At 32.4% G+C, this 23787-nt stretch overlaps 1 protein-coding gene across 1 annotated transcript; it reads right to left on the bottom strand.

The window, feature by feature from the left end:
- Positions 1-85: 85 nt before the first annotated feature.
- LOC124358862 (melanotransferrin-like) lies at positions 86-20930 on the bottom strand. Its single transcript, XM_046811096.1, has 11 exons — positions 20763-20930; positions 16474-16625; positions 15885-16027; positions 15474-15615; positions 12461-12578; positions 12158-12337; positions 11858-12021; positions 10261-10467; positions 3820-3984; positions 2848-2936; positions 86-326 (listed from the first exon to the last, which is right to left on the bottom strand). Exons 1-11 carry the CDS (start codon positions 20827-20829, stop codon positions 86-88), a joined length of 1668 nt encoding a protein of 555 aa, XP_046667052.1. The 5' UTR covers positions 20830-20930.
- Between the last annotated feature and the right edge of the window lie 2857 nt (positions 20931-23787).

The following is a 23787-nucleotide window of genomic DNA, read 5'->3' as shown; positions in this document are numbered from 1 at the left end:
TACATAACACTTATTACTTAGCATTTAGCACATATTTTAAAAAAATATCCGAAAAATATGCTGCGTAAAGACAAAAAACCAGTCATCATTCTGGGAGTTTCTTATTATCAGTCGGAGAGTTAAATACCGCATGTTTCACACAAAAGTGTGGAAAAATACCTTTGAGGTAGGTGATCTCAGTGGCAGCGTCTTCTTCCTTGGCTACAGCCACCACGTAGTAGTCGTCTGTTCCCAGGTTGTATATCTCGGACATGAATGGTATCAGGTTGTAGTTGAGGCCAGCTGTGTACACATCTCCTGCATCGAACACGGCGACATCGGCAAGCCTGGACATCACAAAGCAATACGTGTGTTACATCTTAGTGGCTCAACTTGGAGAAAGATATGGTGAAACTGAAAGATATGTATCTTAAGCGGTTAGCCGGGCCAGATTCGGTCTGAGATGCTGTGGGTGTGACACTGGTAGAGGGATGAATGTGATATTGTTTATAATATACTAATATAATAACTACTTTACTTGTATATTAAAAGTAAAGTAGCCACTACTTTACTTTACTTTATTTAGTTTACTACTAAACTACTTTACTTTATTTGTATATTAAAAGTATAATTTTATTTTATATGTTTTAAGAATTATAAAAGTAGTTAATTTATTAATTTGTTGAATTTTTCATTTTTAAATATTATAATGTTTTAACATTTTAGAATATATTAATAACATATTAATTTCACCACATTATTTCAATGTAATTATTTCTTAAAATTTTTTTATTCTTAAGGTAATATATAATTTTTTTAAAATTTTATGTTGTTGCAGGTAAAGTGTGAGAAAAGGCCATGCGGCCCTAACTTTGCCTGTATTAATAAAGAATTTTACATTTCATTTCACTCAATTGTTAACATCTCCTTCAACAGTACACGTACGGCGTCAATGAGGAACCAGGATTTACTAATGTGAATAACAGTATACCATATGAATAATATGAAGCCATCTTGAAGAAGGAAGTTAACAATTTTATAATTTGTGAAACAATTTGGTAAACATAACTTGATTAAATTTTAACATTAAGTTGGTGTTGAACTATAAAAATGCTGCATACATCCTGATAATGAACACTTCAATTTAATCCCTATAAGTAACGATTTACAATGACTAAACTTTGAAAAATCACACAGATGTTATTTGATCTCATAATGAACAATGAGAGAAGTAGGAGAATGAGATGGGCTGGCCATTTACTAAGGAAGGAGGACAACTCCTTAGTCAAGAACGTCCTTGTAAACAATCCGGAGGGCAGAAGACCACCAGGAAGGCCCAAGTTGAGATGGCGAGACCAGATCAGAAGAGACATAAGAAAACTGGGAAGAAGAGGCAATGGATAGAGAGATCTGGAGGCAGTGTGTTGGCGAGGCAAAGTACCACCACCTTGGGTACCAAGAGCCACGGCAGTAAGTAAGTAAGTAATGAATAATTAATTACATCATTGGAAAGAACTGTTTTTGTTGATCTTTCTGTTTTCAATAGATGTAGGAAATTATGGTTTTCAAATTTTGAATTATATCAATTAGCTGTGCATTAGGATTATTGTTATGGTAAGAGGTTGATAGAAAAGACTGGGTTACAATTTCACTTACAAACAATATATTACAACATTTGGAAGATGTAAAGTGCTTAATTCGCTGTACAGTTGCTTTATGGAAATTGCATATAATGTTTGTTATATAAAGAATTTTGTATGTACATGTCAAGATATCAACACACCAATATTGATATAACTATGCAAGTGTTATACATGAAGTGGTATCAGAAAGTTCCCGGACTGTACAAGCTGGCGTGCCAGTAGCCTCTGCCGTAATACCCGCTGAGTCATTGTGCTGAGTTTCGTTGTAGTGAGTGGTTAGGTTATGTCTACAGGTAGTTTTGTTGGTGTGTGTTATCATTACGTAACTACTTTGTAGTTTTATAAACTATCTGTTAAATTCTATTTAGTATTTATTGATTAATCTAATATATATCCATGGTAAACAATTAAATAAAACAAATTATTGCAAAAACAATTAGTAACTTGGCTTTTTAGCGCTAGAAAAATGCTTAAACTACCCAGTTACTAATTGTGTGTCATGTCCAGTGTTAATGACATTGTTGAAGTTGTTTAACTTTCATGTATTTAACATTATGAATAAACTAGAAAATGGTGGAAAATAAAAATTGCAAATTAAATATTCTGAGGAAAATTGTTCTAAGAATAAATTTATTCAAAATCACTTATAACAAATGGTGGTCAGGACTTTGACAGATTGGGCCAGGCAAGGTTCAGAGAAAAGCAAACTTTTGGATCAGTACCAAGAGAATTTCATGTAATTATATAGCCTACTGGAGTTCGAGTTTCCAGTTCTAACATTTCTTACATCATATTTCGTAATAAACAATTTGGTGAAGAAACAAATTTAATCATCTCCGTTCTTTTCCAAATGGTGGTCTAAAGTGATAAGAAATAGTTTTTGTTTTTATTGCAACTCATGTGAAATGAATCCACTCCAAAATATAATTTCTTTGTAGATACTTGTGACACAAGCTTTCAAATGATACTATGCATAATCATTTAATTTTCCATTTATTTTTTTGAAAATAAAAAAAGTTCAAACAACATTAAACCTACAATGTGACTTTTGAATAAAAAAGATTGTGTTCCTAAATTAATATTTGTTCTTGGTTTTTGAAGAATTAAAAATAAGAGTTTAACTAAAAAAAGAGAGCGAACACTATGAAAAATATAGCTAAATTTTTAATTTTTACTTATGTAATAATTGTATCTTAAATCTCAAGGCTAACTACTGATGTCTTACCCATTTGCAATGGCTTGCATACAGTTGATCTGACTGTGACCCTTGTGGCACACCATCTCCGGTTTGAGTAGCTGGGCCTTCAGGGCAGTCTGAAATACACACGATAGCTCAGGTATTGGTGGCAGTAGCGCTAATATACTTTCATTTCTTGTTGTACTTAGTGCAAAATTAATAATGCTGCTTTTTTCGTTTAAGCAAAGTGTAAAAATAATTCTTGTAGGTCAAACTGTTACTAGAAAAGATATATGAATAAAAGTAAATTTTATAGGAGGTAAAAATTAAAAGCATCAAGAACACAAATTGATCAACTTTGCTTAAACTTGGTAAATATGCCTTATACAGTGCTGTATAAAAAAATCAAATATTTAAATCAAAGAAATTAGAAAACAGAACTTTTTATGAGAATTCAAATAATGTTTGTAAAATTTTAACCCTATGTATAGCAGCAGAAGATAGGTAAAATGCCACAAATACATGTTCATGAATTTTTTTATAACAGTCTATAACATGCCTAGCAATATTACTTTGTCTGAAAAACAGCTACCACTCCCGCAATGAGAGAGAATTTACGTTCCCAGGGTAAAAACTTTTTGAACTTTCCTTGTTCAGTGCGCTCTCTTTGTGAGAACAACACCTAAACAGATTTAGATACAGTATTATAATTTGTAGTCCATTGGATGTCAAACAAAATGAAGCAGGATTTAATCCATTATTAGTCAGAAGGATTAACCATTCACATGTTTCTACAATGTCTAGGATTTAAATAGTATTGATTTTTGTTAGTCCAAGTTTATTTACGGTATTGATAATTTTACCTTAGAGTATTAGCTAATCTTACTGATTGTTGACATTGTAATAAAAATTGTTGATCTATACAATACACATATTTGATTATTGGGTGCTTAAAAAACTCTAAGAATGATGATAATGATTGGAAAGTAATCAACTCAGCAGTTAGCCTAACTTTCTTACCCTCATTTTGATACACTTCTCTTGCTCAGGGTCAGATGTGACACAGAGGGTCATGCTGTTGACAGGACACTGCCGTATCCCAAGGATAATATCCAGGTTATGGCCCAGGTATCCAGAGTAAGTCTGGGTGTTCTCATCCAGAATCCTCAGGTCCTCCGCTGCATCCTGCCATGAGAAATAGGTGCTATAATGAATGAGAACAACATATGCGGAGAAACCACATATTGATAAATACATTTGTATGTATAAAGGCAATTCCAAAAGTAAATGATTTCAAGAAATGTTTCTGCAAAAAAGAGAGTGGTGGACGAAGGCATTGGCTAGTGTAGGGTGTAGGGGGGTCATTCTACATCAAATCATCCACGAAAAATTATAATTGTCACCAACCATCTCAGATTTTGATGAAACTTGGAGATTATGATCTTCCTACTAAGATATGAAAACATTCCAAGTTTTAACTTTTTATTTCCAAAAGTTATTGATTTATAGCATTTCAAAGTTTTGAAAAAATTGGTGTTTTTGCTCTCTCCGAGATTTAGAACAGTGAATATTGTCAGATACAAAATAATCTGTATCTTAGGAATTTCTGGTTTAAATCTCTGGAAAAATCAATACTGTCATATTAACTATGCTGATTAGAGAAAAAATTATTATGTTACTCTATCTTCATTCAATTAATGAATAAAACATAAGTTTGATTTATTTTCTGCATTTTTTTGGGTGAAAAAGGTATTAAAAAAAAATTAATATCTCCTAAAGGCAGAATGATAATCAAGTCAATTAAAAAAAATTGATCTACCCAACATGATCTATCTGAAGAACTAATAAAACTTGGAGAGTACTTTAAAGAAGACCAGATTGCAATTATAGTTGATTGACTCATGGTCTTGAAAATGTCAATGTTGATAATTTGGTTATGCAAACCATGGGGCTCAAGCCACAACTAAAGCAGATTTATGAGATCTTAAAGCTCAAAAATGTCCTAGGGGAATATTTCCGAAGAGGTATTTTATACTTGCTATACCACTCAGTTGTCAGCCGCCTTCAAATAAATTTCTATATAAGGGTGAATCTCACAAAATAGGAGAAAATGATTATGTAAAAGAAATAAAAATAATTAAATCAGAAGTTTGTTATTATTGGTGTAACTGTTAGTACGTATTGTAAGGAATAGTTATTTGTGAGTAGCAGAGCTAAATTTGAATAATTTCTATTTTTTTTCAATTTTTACAAAGTTCAAGACACCATATTTTTACAAATCGGTAACGTTTAAAAATCTACGATAAAATTGTATTAATATTAATTATTACCAATAATTAATCATTGTTTTAAGATTTGAAGTCCTAAAACTATGAAAGCAGTTACTGTCACAAAGTTTGTAATAATTTTTGCCATTTTTAATGCCTTTTAAGTGGAACCTGTAAGCTATCTAGTCATTTACATTGCAAACTTTGCAAATAAAACCCGAAATTCTTTAAGTACTTTAACTAGCTTGTTAAATATGAAAGGATAAGTTCTTAACACTAAACAATTTATAGGATTAAAAAAATAAGAGATAAAAATAACCTCAATATTGCCGATTTCACGAGCGTCACCGATTTGTAGCAGCCGTCACCGATTTGTAGCAGCCGTTACCGAGTTGTCGCGAGGTTACCGATTTGTATAATCAAAGTGACAGAACGAATTCTAATGATAAGGAGTAAGAAAAAGCACGCAGTGAGTTTTATATGTTTATAATCTATAACATATACTCTCAAATGACAATAGTCAAGATGATGTTTTTTAAGAATATTCTGAGGGAAACTAGATGACAAAGTGTTATAAATTCAAAACACTCTATACAAAACCCCATTGAAATAATTATAAACTAATAACTAATATGATTATCTTAAAAGGATATGTTACATAGTTAGTACTACAGCAAATAATAAAATGTCCTATGCTGTTAACAATATCTGGACATAAATTGTTTGAAAAAACGTCTTACTTAGTGTAATATTTAATATCATAGTTTGAGAAAAAATGGGTAACAGAATATTATAAATTCAAAGCACTTGATATAAAAAAGTAATGCAATAATTATATCTTAGTAACTAACACAATTATCTTAGAAAACTATGTTGCATAGTTAGTATTACAGAAAATAATAAAATATCCAATGCTGTTTACATCTTGACAAATTTTGCTTGAGAAAAGTTTCTTTTGAATGTAGTGTAGTATAATAACAAATTAGAAGGATATTTTGTTACAACTCATACAATAAAGTGTGTTACTATTATTAACCTGTGTGATATTAAAATCCTTCATTGAAAACAAACACTTAAAAACTTAATAGTAATATTTAAAAAAATTAGTTAGTCCACATTTGCTTTTTTAAATTTGTAAAAAACCCGATTCCCTTTCATTACTACAGTTGGGGTTGGTAATATGGCCTTAATTTGATCACCATGAACCGAAACAACATCTTTTTCATTAGCAAAATATAATTGGTTATCTTTGTTGCAAAATTTCAAAAACATCACGGTGACATCTTCTTGAGAGAGGTCGTTCTGACATACACCAATAAATTGTTCAATCTTCGATTTCTTTCCTTTGTCAATTTTGTATTCAACCAAAACATGAACTCCAGAAGTAACTTTCTTTGCAAAATCTTCCTTGTTCGTGTTACATTTATACATTTGGGTCAAATCCTTTTGTTCCTTTAATTCAGGTTGGTCATAGTGGTTGCTATACTCTTCGTCTTCTGAAGATGTAAATACGTCATCAACTGACAATTTTGAGGGGTTTTTTTGTTTTGAATCGATCTTATTTTGAGTAATTAATAATTGATCATCAGTTGGCAAGACTTCAGAGAGTTTGTAGTGTCTACAGGATGTTTCTGCTGAACACTCAAAACAAGAAAGTGTACGACAATACATAATGCCAGTACAAAGTCCACAAGTTACCTGATGAACCTGCATAATCCCCTTTATAAGGGGTATGCTGAGGTTATTCACTTCCAACTTTAAGTCTTCTATAACTGCTGATGGGATTTCATACAAATCAATGTTAAAACTACTAAGAGCATCCACAAAATCTTTGGCACAAGTTATGTCAGATCCACGTAACACCTTTTTATCAGCTTCCCTTTTAAGAGTACCGCCCACCCCGTCCATTGGCCCCTTACCATGACCGGCCTCAGTGAAGTTCCAGGTGAACGATTCCATTTGGGTAAAGTATTTTGGCAGAAGAGTCTTCAGTAAATAAAGGTTTATCCTGTTTCTATACTGACTAGATGGACTGTCAGTAAATATATGAACAGCGGTAGTTGCAGGGAACTGTTGGGATGCGTTTAAAAAAACAGGTTTCATGTGACCCCAAACGGCGTGGGCTTGGTGGTCCAAGTTATCGGAGGCAGAGGCAAAACATGATGTTTTTGTGGTGTCACCTACTTTAGCATACCACACACCAGTATTTAAGGATAGCTGCCTTTTACTAGCACCAAAGTGAACCGATTGTACTTCCTTTTCGTACTTGGCTACATAATTTTCAGAAAAATCTAATCTGAAGAGAAGCTCTCCCTCTGAAAGATTTTCAATTTTGTTTTTTAGAGCACCTGCTTGGTGTTTTGCGTAAAAAACATGTTTTTTAAAGATAGCTAACTCGTTTTTTAAATACGTTTTTAAGACAGATACTTTAGCTACTTCTTTCACCTTGACAGTTTTCTTAACAATTTTCTTTTCATTTTTTATTACTTTTTGCTCTTCTACCATTTTCCACTTCTGGTATTTAACCAAAAAGTCTTCTTCATAGCAGAACTTGACTTCATTACTTTTGCACTGTGAACACATATTTAACATGCATTTTTTGCTATCAGTTGAACACACAACAAATTTCACTACTTCAGCAGGAGACCGCTGCGCTATAACATTAGTTAATTTTAATGCTTTTATTAGCAAATCCATATTTGCGTGTTTTACGCAGGCACATGTTTCCCTGTCAATCATTTTGGGAAATGTAACCCAAAAGGGTCTGGAACGACAGAATGATGCCTTCGAAATATTTCCATGAGTCTCCTTTTGAAATTTTTTGTGAAGATTAGATAAAGTGTCCAATAGAATTCTTCTTTGTTTTTTAATGCCACCCTTTTTAACAAACTCCTTTTTCCCTGGGCACATTTTGCTCACACGGTCGTCTTCAAAAAATTTCATTAATTTTTCAGACAATTCTTTAGTGATGGAAGTTTTAGTTGGCTGTGTATACTCAAAAGAGGTACTGGGGCTGTTTTCGATCACTTTGTTTGCAGTATAAGGCACTATATCTCTGAAGTGTGTTTGTACTCGGTATTTTTTCAATATTTGGTTACCGACCACTTTGTGTAATATTTGATTTTTTATTTTTGAATGTGCGACTTCCTTTGTTTGGGACTTCAGCTGTTTTTCCAGGGCATAGCCCAAGAACAATTGTTTCCTCACTCGCGGGGAGACTTTTTCACCTCTTAGTATATTACGTACTTCTTTTCTTGGAGATGGGGATGAGTCAATTAAATGTTTTTTTTTCTCTCTGTGCAACCGCTTTTTATACTTTCCTAACTTTTTTTCTAATTCTTTAATCTTCTCTTGTTGCTTGGCTATAGTTCTATAGGCCTTTGCTTTGTCTCTTCGGATTTTTTTGCGCCCTCTTCTTTTTTGTTCAGATTCCTCTCTCACGTCCTGTAAAGGAGAAGCTGGGGGAGTATCTGTAACTTCTTTCAGTGATTTATTTTTCAGGCTTCTAACAAGATTTCTTTCTTTCCAATACTTTCGCATTTTTCTTTGTTCTCTAGGAGTCATGTCTGATATTTTCTTTATTTTATTTTCTGCTTTCAATCGAGCAAGACGATCTCTGTCATACTTCCTCTTTTCTTCTTTCTTTTCTTCACTCATTCGTTCTCTATACCTTCGCTGACGTTCCTTTGTCAATGCTTTCTGTCTCTCATACTTTTCCTTTGCTGATAGCTTTGAGGAACGTACCATGGTTCTTCACGACCTAGAATCAAAAACAGAGAAAAGTGTTGCAAAGTTTTTAAAAACGTATGTTTTAAATTAAAAATAAATGTATTAGAGATTTGGTTAATTTAAGATTTTTGAGGAAAATCAAAAGTTTCTATAATTACAATATGCCAATAAATAGTAATTTAACAAATTTGTTGTTAATTTATAATCCAATTGTTTGTTCTAAATCAACATGCTACAGAGCATATGAAAACTGTTAAAGGCTGTTTATACTATTCGTAGTAATCACGTTAATTTAGAAAAAGTAAAAGTAACATTAAAATGAATTTTAATCATAACTTTCAAACATTATATAAATAAAAATTATTTAACAACAGTTATTGCAAGTCACACAGTTTAGAAGTGTATTTCCAACAAATCGATAACGCTATACCTCATCGTTAACGTCACCGATTTGTGCGTCACCGATTTGTAATATTCAGATATAACCTAGTACTGCCGTGTTTAATGTTGAGAACAAAGGTTAGGAGATTGAGGGTATGTTCGTTACTAATAACGGCGGCATATGATAGCTTTCAGAAATGTTTTAACTGTATAGTTTACAAAAAAATAGCGTTACCGACTTGTTGAGGAATTAAGGTACTGATAGTTTCTTACCTGAATATTAATTGTTTGAAGCTTCTGGATTCGATGCAATCTTCACTAAAACAGCAAGTAAACTCGATACATTCACCTCACATACAAAGACGTAATTTTTACCGCTCAAATCAAGTCTTGCTAACTTTTCGCGGGATCGTAGCTTAGTGGTCGTTGACGTAGACTTCCCCGGTGACAAGGACCAAAGGCAACTGAATATTATTAATGAACTAAATTTCTTTTGTAGGACTTTGGTTTCTCTGAGCCACTGTCTTTAGCTGTATTGTTGACTAATAGTTTTTATTTTAAACGTACGTTTTATGACTTATATTTTGAGGTGAATTAGCAGACGATAGCTCAAAGACAGTTACCGATTTGTATTTTTCTTCCAATAAGAAGGCATAATTAAGTAAATCATATGAGTTATTGTTTTAAATTATTAAAGAGCTAAAGAAAGGTGTTTAGGTAAATAAAATAACAGACTTTTACCTAAAATAATATATTTATTTATGAAAAAATTGCCAAGGACTTAAATTACTACATTTGGTGAGATTCACCCATAAGCCAATGATAATAAATTGTCTCAATAAACGAATGTTTTATTTCATTTCTTTATTTTGTTTCTGAAACTTCAGTAATAGTTTAATAATACTTGAACTACTCTTTTCTTCACTTCTGTCTCCAATGGTACCGAGGCTAAAACAGGATTCAATGCTAAATCAGAACATGTGCTTCTCACTCAACTAACTTCTCAACTCAGAATTTTGAGATTCAAATTTTATTCTGGATTCGTAAATTCACAGTCAATTTATAAACAAAACAGAAAACATACCTGAAACATGAGATTGTGCTTGAGGCCATATCGAGGAGCGGACTCAAACATGTGGAACTTCTTTAGCTGAAGATTGTTGGTGTCATAAGGAGGATTAGGCTCGTAGTAGTTGTTGTTATTGTTGTTGTTGTAAATAAAAGTGCTCTCTGTGGTTGTTGTGAATTCAGAACTGATGTTGAATGGTCCTCCAAATTCCTGTATAGCTTTCTGTAAATTAAAAAAAATTATAAGCTAACTTAAAATATTTCTTTTAGCACAATTAGTCTTATGAGATAAATTACAAGAAAATAAGATCATTATACACAGTTATACTCCCTCACTTTTCACAAATTTACTTTGAAGTAAAATATTTAAAACAATTTTACCTTATGTGTATTTCTAGGTCAAGTACGACAAAATTAAAGGCGAAGTAAAAGCGTGATTTATAGCAAAGTGCTTTCAGTTTTATTTTAAGGAATGACTTGATTTAATAGTCATTACGCATGATACATTTTAGTGAAATCTTTTGAATCTTTCCAACATCATAATCTACTAAACTATCAAATACTACAACCAGGTTGATAAAATTTATCACTTCATCATGGACTTTTCACCCATATTAATAACTGCTCATATCAGGTCTGTGAGGTGGATGGAACAGAACATTCTATCAAAAACCTTCTACAGTTCTGAGCTTGTGGGAACATTGAACATTTTGCCACCATCAAATAGCAAAAATTTTGGTATTCTAAAAAGTTTTGAAATTGTTTTCCAAAAATGATTTGTCAAACCTGTGAATATTTTCAAACGTGTATATATAAATCAAATTTCTATTTGTAATAGATGTCTTTTACTTCCTTAAACTTTTGAGAATCAGACATTATTTTAGTTTTGTGTAAAGCTGCTCACTACCATTTAATTGGCAAGTAAGCTAAAAATTTCAGGCTGAAAATGGAAATTAGGTTGTTGTTTGGTAGAATATTATAAATTTCATTAGTTTTCATGAGTTTTTTATTAGTTTTATAAAACACTTGTAAACTTCTATATATCAATGTCTGCCACAAATAGCCTTGATATATCGAATTTTCATTATATCAAAACTCTCGATATATCGAAATGTTATACTTCCCTTTGAGGTTCGATATATTGAGGTTCCACTGTAATGTTATATTTTTGTATTAACTGTATACGGGTTGTCTAGTTCTATTGATTTTTAAGTTTTATACAGTTAAATATAGATAAGTGGTGAATAATAAAACAGAATACGGTTCTTCCACATGGTCTCATCTTCACTGAAGCACCACTATATTATACATCTACAAGCAGCAACTATTTTCACCAGCCTCAGTCCAGCATAATCAACAAAATGATAGTTCTAACACCGCTAAAATGATATAAGTAAGGTAAACATAATTACTTATAATTTTCTGCCTTTGTTACCCAACTGAGTTTCTAATGACTTTATCTTAAAACTATTTCTATTCACATAAAATTCAGTGAATTTGGATGTTAACTTCGGTAGACATACTTCCTATTTAGCATGTTGTTTGCATATACTCAATACTTCCCAAACACACAAAGTCAATAATTGACACTCAATACTGTAACGAGTACCCACTCGGAAAAATCGTTGATAGCGCTGCCGCTGCTTGATGTTCTTGGCTGATGACGTGACGACAGCGTGGGATGGCACTTTACCCCAATTGCATGTCTGGAAGTCATCCACAGGTCTGCGTGTGCCATCCGTGCACAGCAACTCGAAGTTGTCCTTAGTCTGACCCACTGTTAACAACATCCAGCTAATATAAACTGAGGATCTCAGAGTGCGTATAACCGTATATTACATTGAGCATGAAAATTCCTGGATTTCTCACGTTCAATAGATTGTAGTCTACTTTTGATCAGAATGAAATATTACCGAAATTCAGATTGTGAGCAGTCATCTCGTGGACAGTAGTGTGCTTGAGAAAGGCCACCTCGCCCACCTCCACCAGACACTTAAAGGCTCCCTCGAAGTTGGCGTAAGGGTCTGCGGGAGTACAGCGTTCTCCTGGTACACGTCCGATACACAGCTGACACAGCTTGTCTGAGTTGTCACCTGCAATATGTATCAGTAATGCGTTACTACACATGAACATGAATTTAAAAACTAACAGTTACAAAAGAACTGATAACATCCAATAATTATGGTGGATGAGACAGACAATAGAAACTGTCTTACCGATCGGGTTGTACTTGTCTATGAGAGAGTTGACAGCACAGCTGGGACCGAAGTACTTGATGGCTGACTTGACATGGTTATTACAGTCTACTACATCCAGGCCTCCAGATTTCATGAGCTGTGTTAACAAATTACATTTCAATTAGTGTATGTCACAAGGAACAGATAAGAAACTTACCTGGAATAATCATGTTGATGAATTAAGCTATAAACTCTGCTACTTTTGCTCTCAAAAAAGTGAAATCCATTGATACTCCTGAGGCAATAATTATAGGTTAGCATGCACTTTTTTGACATTAAGTATGGTATAATTGGAGAAACAGTTCTTGTAAAATCTGCAAAACATCATGGTTCTAAAGAAGAAACCTCTGAGAATCATAGCTAATGTACTGCCATATGACAGCTGTAGAGAAACGTACATGAATCAATATACTGATTGTTGTATCCCTGTATATACTCGATGTCATTTCATTTGCTTGCAATTTTTAATTACCAAAAGTCGGAGACTTTCATGAACAGCCTACACAACATGTAGTGGATTTCAATATTCCATTCCACAGAATTGATGTGTTTAAAAGAAACCTTTAAATGCAAGGGCAAAGCTCTTAAATCTACTTCCCGTGGAGCTGAAGACATATATGTTGAAAAATGCTAAAAACAACACTGCGAAAATAGCTTGTGGGAAAGTTCAATTTACACAATAAATAAGTTCCTGGCTCACTGCTAAGCTTAATGATTATCAAATATTGTTTGTGCTCATGTGTTTGTTAATTAAAATTATTGTATTGTTTATTGACACCCATTCTGTACTCTATGTTCAAGAACAAAGCCTTCAGATTCTGATTAAGTCAACCCAGCTAATTGAATTTCCAAATGTTGATGGATTAAAGGATTCTACTAGTTTGTTGTGATAAAATAACAGTTCATCGATACATTAAAATTTCATTTCAATATATAGATTTTTACTTTAATTTCATTTAATTTTGTATCGGTTAAGCATTTTTGCTATTTTTTTTTATTTAAAGCATAAGTTAATTGTATCAAACTATTGTAAATTTTCTGTATACAATATGAGGTTGAGTGGTAGAGGATTTGATAGCCCTAACACCGCTTCTTTAATAAAGACATTTTTCAGTTCAAAATAGGTCAAACCCTTCTTAGAAAACTTGGTTAACTCTTCTCCTTGGAGAAGTCTTGACTAATATTTGTTATATCGAGTTTTGTTGAATTTTACATTGGGAGGTTCCATCTCAGAGTAGGAGTCTTTAGAAATAGATTGTCTCTCTGATAGTGAAAATGTTATGAACTATGCAGTCAATATTTCTATATTGCATCCGTAAGCATCAGGTGTACAGCCTCCTCATAAGAATACACGGAAGAACAGCATTAAGCCACTGACAGAATGGGTACAGACTTTAAACAGCTTCTGATAAGATATGGCATGAGGCAGCTAAGAACTAAAAATGAATGGTGAGGTTAATCAAAAAGGCCTCTCTAGAACTGCGAATAAGTGTCTGATGCTTGATCCAATTGCAATATAAGTTTATTTATTGCTGGTTAAGATTCTTCATAAAAAGTATGGATAAAAAGTGCTCCGATATTATAACTAGCACTTCTTCTAATACAAATACAATGACTGACTGATACCGAACTTTACAGTAATCAGATCTCCCACTGCAGTTAAGAGTGGTGTAAGAACTATTATAGCATCTACGTTCAAATATATATTAGTCTCCTTAGTTCTTTATGGACCATATTAACCCATTCGTGACTGAATAAATTACTATAATTTTTGGACTACAGAACTGGATATTTTCCATGCTTTCGTGTAAGTACAGGTGCACATTGCATAACACTTAATGTATAACATGCTATGAATATTATACATTTACTCTAGTTATTCCTTGTTATTTTATGAACACAAAATGTTAGTTTTTTTATATAAATATATTTACACCATCTACAAATTTTTAATATACATCTTTAGAAGTTGGTTCGGGTGTGAAACACCTCAAAAAATGTTCCCAGATGAAGTGGAACATGACACTTTTTACATTGGTACACTGTTTCACTTCTTTTCCCCTGTGAGGCACAAACTTTACATTTTCTTGAGGGCCTGGCTTTGGTGGTTGGAGGTATCTTTTCAATAAAATGCCCCCAAACTTTCCTTGAAGGCGCAGTGGTGATTCTCCACAAGCGGGAAGCCTACCAAAGGGTTACCTGAGCCCAACAGGTTTCGTCACAGAAGTGATTGAACACATCTGATTCAGTGCAGTTTTCTCTTAACTACCTCGAAATGATAGGATTTATTCCATCATTGCCGGTAAAACGCATTTTACTAACAGTATTTGGTCCAACACTTCACGCAAAATCACAAGGCCTAGCCGGTGGGTTATCGTCACTTTCATTATCACTGCTGTCAACGTTTGTACCATCAGACATTTAATTATTTTCATGTATCATGTCATCTTGTTCACTGTCACATTCCTCATCACCACTTCATCTAAAACATTACCAACGTAAGCCGCAAAATCATCCGAATTTACGAACACATCATTCCGGTCGCGAGACGCCATCTTGACTGTTTACAAACGAAAGAAAGCTGTTTTGCCAAGATGATTTGAGGCAATATCAGATGATTTTCATCAACGAAGAAGAAGAAAAACATAGACTACAATATTGAGCAAATGTGAATGCCTCTGCGATCTATCGGCAATATATTCAACTACGTCGATGTCGTGTCTAGCGGACGGGCGCGGCCCGTCTTCAGTCGTTGGGCCGCGCGAAGTGAAGGACGGAAACTGCCCGTCCAATGTCTTGAATGGGTTAAGGAGATCATCGATATAGCTACATGAAAGGCATCTATAGTATTGTCTGTGCGCCTAAATTATTTAGTGCAACTGTGACTGTATTCTTAACAGTTTTGTTAAAACTTATGGATTTAACGAAGAAATTGAGTTAAATTAGTATAAGCTACAATAAAATTTATCAGAAGAAACAAAGTAAAACTTGCCGTATGAATTGGGATAGTCCAGCCTGCCAAGGAGCCGACACCAGGGAAGCAAACCTTTTTACCTCTCAGTTGTCGAATACTGTTCAAATCTGGCAGAGTACCTTTCTTGATCACAGCTGTGGCGTAGTAATGGTATTGTGGCCTGTACAGTAAAAATATTTTAGTGACCCATATTTACATTTCAGAATTAGTCTGGAGAACCATCAATTTTATGTTTAATAATAAGGTATATCACAATTTGATATCAACAAAAATGTCCGCACTCCACTAATTACATTTCCTCAAAAAAGATTAACTGGAATTTTGGAATACTTTTAATTGTTTAATGACATTAAAATTACCATTTTCTTATTTTAATATAGCAATAACAATATCACCAGTTTGAGTAAGAGATGAAGAGTTGTTTGTTACCTGGGAACTCCAGGGTAAACCTCTTGCATGATGGGAATGAGACTGTGGTAACGACCACCTACGAACACATCTCCTGCATCCAGTGTCGTGAGATGAGCCCTCTCCTGGTCCAGCAGAGTCATACATTCTTCTTTGTTGAACCCCTACACAGAGAGAGAGCTCAACATGAGAGTTGTTACCTTGAACCTCTTGGGTACACCTTTAGCATGATGAGAATGATACTGAACAACTAACAACGAACAATATAGTATTTGTTCTTTTTGTCTTCAAATAATAAAATTAATTTAGTTTTGTTAATTGAACTGGTTCAGGAACTAGGTCAGGAGTAGTTCATGAAAAAGGTTAGGATTCGTGTCAGAGGATTAGTTTTTTCTATGAATGGAATCTACGGGCAGGTTCACTATGCTTTTCATAAGAAGAATGTTCCACTTAAGCAATCCAACTGTTATAAAATTAGTTTATTGCACTTATATCTTATGCAATGAGGTTATATGGGCAAAGTATAAGGAAAACCTACATAAAATCAAAAGTTGAAAAATGTCCAATGAATAAATCAATTACTCTATTAATTAGTTTAAGTTATACTTACCCGGACACATTTTAATTCCAGGTAATCAAGACCGATAAAATCTTTGTTCCGTTTAACTGCTTCTGAAAAATTCTGACACTTCGCCATTTCTTCTACTGATACGGCACACCAAATTATGGAATCATCGCCCATGTCAACAATTTTATTTTGAGCTGAAAAATATTAAGATTATAAATAATATATTCTTAAGAATATTAAGGGTATAGTTTAATTAACCCTTTGCGATCGTCATCTAATTCATATGATTGTCTTCTCATATCGCCAGGCTACTAAATGTCATCCACTTTAATGCACAGTTTTAAAATTCAATCCTTAACCAGTTCTAGCTCAACATTGTTGCAACCTCTCGGACAAACAAGTGACTAAATTAATATTTCTTTATTTGCAGCATATACTTTAGTAAACACTGTTCAGAATTATTTTTTATCCGACTGTCAGTGTCACTGTAGTGTACCTTATATACTGTACTTGTTAAAATACTAGTGCATTTGGTGGAGACGAAGCTTAAAATATGGAAACAAGATAATATTCTGTTGATATTCAAGATATAGATGTGACGGACTGTATTTTTATTCTGCAAATCAAAATACTTTTAAAACAGATCAACCTATAAGTTAAATTGCATATTACTTGTTTTGTTTAACAGCAAATAGTAAATAATCTATCGTTTAAATTTCAACCTCGAAGCTAATAAACTTTGTAAATTATTGCAGAATTTAACTTAAATCTCAGTAACTTAAAGAGCCGAAGGTCAAATGCATATTTTTGAGTCCAAATAAAAATGATGTACATGGTTAAACAAGCACCAGGTGGTGACAGAACAAAGCCGGCTATTACGCATGGCCCAACGAGCTGAAAGAGGACAACCACCTGAGCAAAAATGTTGAGGCCACATTTATGGCATCCCAATCGCAAAGGGTTAAAAATAATTTAGGTTACATAAAAATTAAGAGCCGACTCTAGTTAAACGAGTTTTCCACATAAGAATAATGTTAAACCTCATGCACTTTTATGCCCTTATTTGAGACCATAGCGTTATGGGTGATATATATCTCATGTTAAAGATATAAAGAACATGCATCTGAGTAAAGAATGAGTAACAAACTAAGTGTTATTAGTTACTTATTTAAAGTATATAGGCCTACTTTTAGAATGTTTAAAATATGAAATACGAAAAGCTTTGAATAACATATCAAAATATTTTATTATGGATGCATATTAATTATATCTTTAAAATGTGAGACATTCCATCATTCTGTGAATTATAAAAATTAAGTTGTAAAAATGAACGAGGTTTAAAAAACGCTCATGGGGCTATAATTACATGGCTGCCAGTACAGCCACTCCGTAAGAACTTTTTCTGATATAATAAATATTAATTTTTGTATCAATTAGTTCTGTTGTACAAGAGTGATAAGAGATTAATGACTTTTTGTAGATGTCAAAAAAAGAAGACAGAGAATAGGCTATGAGTGAAATGCATTAGAACATTTTGAATTCTTATAGTTAGGCTATATTGACAGCTATGAATATTTTTATAGGAAAAATATTGCAGTTTTAAACAACTATTCAGTTCAGCTTAAATTATTAGGCCTACATAGTGTTTAAAGTTTTGGTACTATTTAGCCAATAAAATTGAAATAAATATTTCTGGGTGAAAAGTTAAAAGTTAATGTTTTATATTAGTTAATAAGTTTAATTTTCTAAATATTAATAATTTACAACATTCGTTGTAGAATAACAAAAAGATAAATTTTTCAATAAAAATGTTTGTAATGTAGACAACACATTGGAAGTTATACATTTTTTATATGAAAAGTCTTAGTTATTTTAATTTAAATTTGTTTACAGTTATATTTATTATTTAAATATAACTACTGAAAATAATTGCTAAGAACAATAATGTGAATAGTTTTAAAACCTGTTGACAGTTCATGAAATAACAAATTAACAGTCTCGAGAGTAAGATTTGGTTCTGAATGTAACAACATGTGATGTATGTCTATGTAAACAACATGGGCAAGTTAGAACATGAGAGTACAATATGAAAATGATGTGTTAGGTGAGCTGTTTAGATGTAAAAAAACAGAAACAGAATTTTACTTATATTACTAAGATTTCAGATTGCATTAAGGGGAAGGTGAAATAAAGCTAAAATAAAAATTTACATGACCATAGTTTAAAATTTTATGTAGGTCTATTGAATTTTTTTTTTGATTAGTATTTGATTCTTTTGACAGCTTGATATCGAACTGAAGCCATATTTGCCTTTATGTTATTCTTATTCATATGCAGATTGATCTTAACTGGTTTTGATAATAGTCATCTAGCTATTAATTTGTACTGTAAGCCATGCTGTAAAAAGTTATCACTTAAAAAAAAACTTTGTCTTTCAATACTAGGCCTGTTAAAAAATTATATTGCTTGTGGTACTTTGGTATTATATAGAGGCCACTATGTTTGAAAGAATGTTTCTATCCAAAGGACCTACAAAAATTACATTAATAGAACCAACAGACCTTATTTGGCTTACTTTAAAAATTACATGTAATTATGACGATTGGTTCAGGTTTTATGCCTCCAAAAAGAAAGCGTTGTCGGCAAGAAGGAGGCTACTCTGTCCCTATCTACTATTTGTTATTAGGCTGGTACTATCTCTAGGGAGGTTTTCTTTTCTCACCAGAACTGCGGGAAGGCACCACCAAAGGCCTCACTGATGGCCAGGGGTATTTCCAATCAATACTTTCCCGACCTTAGATCATGACAGATCGTCTAACATTTCCGATGTCAGATCATGTAGGACAATGATACTAACTAGTATAATTGTTATGTTTCATTCCAGTTATACTCCTCTTTAGTTTTTATAATCCCACACCTAAAGCCCTGTCCCCTAACATGATGGGAATTGAGATACAACCTGAATTCAAACAAGTTAGTAATTTTAATGTAATGTATTAATATATCTGTCAGCGCCTAAATAGTTATAGAAATAAACGTATACAATTGGCTATAGTATAATAAGCGGCCACCAACACAATCGGATTATATTTATTGATCTAAAATATTGATACTATCAAATACGACATTTGACCTATAGCCTAGATATTCATAAGTAATCATTGCCAGCTTTCTTTATTTATACTAGTGACATCATGACCGGCTGCTCCTAGTGACAACAGACACAATGGCAATGAATATGCAGAAATTGGCTCAAAATAATTTTATAAACACTGAACAATGTTTTAAATGGTTACAAGACCTTGCTCCTTTAAATCCGAATTGTCCAGTTTGTATTGAGAGATGAAAACTAGAATTAAAGGGTGAAAATAGAAGAAAAGTAAGAACAAACATGACGTATCTAAATACGATCTTGAGAAGACTTTTTTAATATTCTAAATTTGGTATTATGAATATAATGAAAAACCGTGTACTATTTTAGTTGAAATCAAACAAACTATGACTTTTAATTATTAATAAATGTACTTTTGACGGCATCAGTACCTGGAAATGCCATTTTAGATTGGCTACAGTAATTGTAAGTACTACAATGCTTAAACGTTGATTAAATATAGTTTAGCTATTTTATGCAATCAGAAACAAATACATTTATTTTACATATAAAAGTATAGCTTCACCATAATATGATTTTAAAAGCATAAAACTTAATTGAGTTCGCTCAAAATTAATTCAAAAGTAAAATCATGTTTGAAATACATTTAAAATTAAAATCATGTGTTTCGTTACTGACTAATGATGGCAAGAACTGTTTCACAAGCAGTCACGTTTATCCTTGAAAATACATCAGGTAATGAAATGTTATTGTTTTTTTTGTAATTATATGAATGATATATTAATCATTCGATAATCATAATCACTTATTATACTGCAGCCATAAAACTTTTTTTAAATGTGGACAATAGTTTTAGATAATTTTAGGTGTGTAACTAAACATTATATCATATCTTTATTTTTAAAATATGAATATCCCGGACTAAATGTTATATTCCAACTTGTGCAATGTGTAATACTAAGTATTAGGCTAAAAGCCCAAAACAAGGTTGAACTCCTTTTAGTATGTAACCTATGTCTACAAGAAAAGCAACTGAATTTAAGCTCTCTCTATAGATATTAAAAAATAATGAGGTGTTTGTTTAATAAAATGTAATTAAACAACCAAGTATACGATCGCTACCAATATATTAACTATTTTGTATTAATATAGGCCTATTAGGGGTTAGGTAGGCGTGCCCAGACGCTATAAACAACCCATCGTATTATAAAATACTCACCAGAACATTGGCTTAAAATAAATATTGTTATTAAAACTAAACATAATATTAAGTTTGTTCTATCCATATTGTAAATTATTTCCACTATGCATTAATAAAAACAAAAGTTACTTATGTAAATAAATAACAAAATGACAATGACACTCGTTTGGTTTTGTATTTGACTCATCTAAGAGAGCGCTAGAATCGCTACATATGACACACCCACCTTTTCATCTGAAGACAGGTTCAAAAATAATACAAATGTACAATCTGTTTTGCATCAGCGTTATATTAGTCCATAAAATTGTTTACCTAAAACTCTAAAAATCAGTTAAAGATAGAGGCCATCATATACTGATGTTAAATAAGGATACCGGTTTAAAATTTGGAACACTGGAGTGAGTATTAATTTTTTAAATTGAAATTTTATTCTTTTTTAATCTATTACTACATTACAAATCATTATTTTTATAAGATATAATCGAAGTTATAGAAGGAAAGGGAGTAATTGTACTGTGTGCTTTACCCCAATTCCCTTCGTATATTATCTTGCCCAATATAATGTATTTCTGGTTTGATTATTACCAATGGTATCAAAAGTAAATTAGTTTTCATATAGGCCTACTAATTCTATATGAACATTAACTCACAAAAGCACTTTTGGAGGTGTAGTAACTTTAGTACATCACTACAATATATAAACCTTTAAAAAGAAGTTTTAAGATGCTGTAAATATAACATTTAACTTTTCTCTTTCTTCTGAAGTTATCTCTGGTTTCCTTTAAAAACAAATACATTTGCGCCTTTTAGTTATTACTGAATGGGTTTATGTGTCTAATTTATGCTATTTGTTGTTATTTGTTCATGTTTTATTACCTTTGTCTTTAACTTTAATGCAGCTAGATTTCTGAAACATACGATAACAAGTGCACGTTTAGGCTATATTTCTTGATTGAGACTGGAATTGCATTTGAAATAAGTAAAGATACGTAAATATCCACCTTTTTCTGTAAGTATTTATTCTCATTACTTATGTTGTTTAATGTCGGTCTCTTGTTTTTTTAATTATTCAAATAAATATGTGTATTGAAGTCTTAAAACAGTGTAATTAAAAATATAACAAATTTTGACTTATTCTATGTAACTTAACATCATTTTGAGAAATGTGTTTAAGAAGAGCTGATGGATGATAAATCCACCGTGAATAGTTTTATTATTGGCAGAGTCAAAATCACATTACTCCCGTGACAGCAGTAAGTATTTCTATGATAAAGTAATCTCTCTACCATATTTGCAAATTTTATCTCACTTATCGGGCTTAAAACAGAAAGTTTCTTGTTATACGTCGGTTCAAAAGAGGTGGCCATTTTGATCAAACAAAATTCTGTAACAAAACGACTTAATATCTTGAAAACAAAGCAATCTGGTCTCTGGAAAATAAAAGGCCCAGTCATATGAAGTTTTTGTCCAAAAATTTAGTTAAGTAAAAGCAACATTCTTGTTAAATTCCATATACGAATGTCCATCCCCGGATTAGATATGTCAGCAGAACCGATTTGAATATTTTTTGTTTGTGTACAAGAAAGTAGAGAAAACAAAACAATATTGACATTATTGTTCTAGTCTCCCCACTAGTTTGCAAAAGTCTAGAGGTTATCAACTCATTTGAGCAAATGGTTGTTCACAAAAGGAAGCGTCTGGCATACATCTTCACATCATTTCGGATCACTGATTCTGGATATAGATAAAATATGCATTTACTCACGAAGTGTATGAACAACGAATAGTGACAAAATGCTGTTTATTATGCGTTATTTGAAGTAACATAGAGTATGCAAAAGGGGATTCTAAATAAATGCAAATGCCTTTATAAGGAGGTCTTTTGACAAAGCAAGCTTATCTTTTTACATGATAAAACTTTTGTCTTTGGATTTATGTAGAAGTAAGAAGTAAGAAAGTAAGAAGTAAGAAGTAATTTGAATTTTGTTAAAGTATACCTCAAATCTTATCTGTCTTTGAATTCTTAAAACTATTCTAAATGCTTAAAATTTCTATTATTTTCAGTGTGAAAATAAAATACAAGTAAGTCTTCTTGCTGAAAATACAAAACAAGACTCATATTTATGACACTGAGCAACTGAAACATTCGGAGCCATTATAGGAAAGATTTTTTGAATTTTTGAGATATTCAGATCCTCAAGATATAATTTATAAAACCATGAAGAGAGTAATGGACTCATCAACGTTTAAAAGAGCTTATACGTTTTCTAATTGTTTCTACTGTTTCCTCATTTAACCTGTGCTTTCTGTTAAAATGCATTTTTAACTAATACTTATGCTAGATGCCAGTAACCTTTAGGTTACTTAGCAAGATTTCAGATTTTGTTAGTTACTTCATGGATAGCAGTAAATGGTTTTCTGCAGACAAAGTATTTAGTACATTAATTGCCTAGTTATTACATATCGCACCTTATATTTACAGCTGATCTTTCTTCAATGTAGTGCTTTTGGAATAACTTCTAGACCTTCACTTTTGAACAGTCATTATATTAGACCTCTCATAATTACAAATTTGCATCATTTACAATTTCCAGAAAATTGAGTTTTATTATGGTGCCATACTTTACCTGCAGAGGAATAGTTTTAAAGAATAATTGGCGGTGCTTTCTGTCTGCTTCTGCCTCTTGTCTACACGAAAGTTTTTTTTTAATGCATCGCAACTCGGAAAATACGTGGTACAAGTGTAATTATTGTATTTTATTTACTAATCACATAACTTCTATCACTATTTTTATAATCACCAATTTTAGACTAAAACATTTTAGTCTAAGGTCTTTATAGATAAGAAACAACTAACCAACAAATCAGACACAAAGTTGTTGACTTTTCAAACGGTATAAACTATACTCAGTTCCACGTTCACCGTGCAGTACAGTACGCGCGCTGAAGGTTCGGCTCCGAGTCAACCGAGCAGACTACGGCGGGGGACGGGTGGATTGCCCGATATAACAACTGTTCTGCAGACATCCGCCAATGTTTGGCC

Source organism: Homalodisca vitripennis, chromosome 4 (assembly GCF_021130785.1).
Source record: "Homalodisca vitripennis isolate AUS2020 chromosome 4, UT_GWSS_2.1, whole genome shotgun sequence".
NCBI classification, from domain to species: Eukaryota; Metazoa; Arthropoda; class Insecta; order Hemiptera; family Cicadellidae; genus Homalodisca; species Homalodisca vitripennis.
Note: the sequence above shows the minus strand (reverse complement) of the source record. Positions and strands in the feature narration are given on the sequence as shown.

Bases quoted from the DNA above. Each gene is read 5' to 3' on its own strand.
- LOC124358862 (XM_046811096.1), bottom strand. From the start codon at position 20,829: ATGGATAGAACAAACTTAATATTATGTTTAGTTTTAATAACAATATTT. The intron at 16,028-16,473 runs GTAAGTATAACT...CTCTCTGTGTAG, and splicing joins TGGAATTAAAATGTGTCCGG to GGGTTCAACAAAGAAGAATG. The intron at 12,338-12,460 runs GTAAGACAGTTT...TACATATTGCAG, and splicing joins AGACAAGTACAACCCGATCG to GTGACAACTCAGACAAGCTG.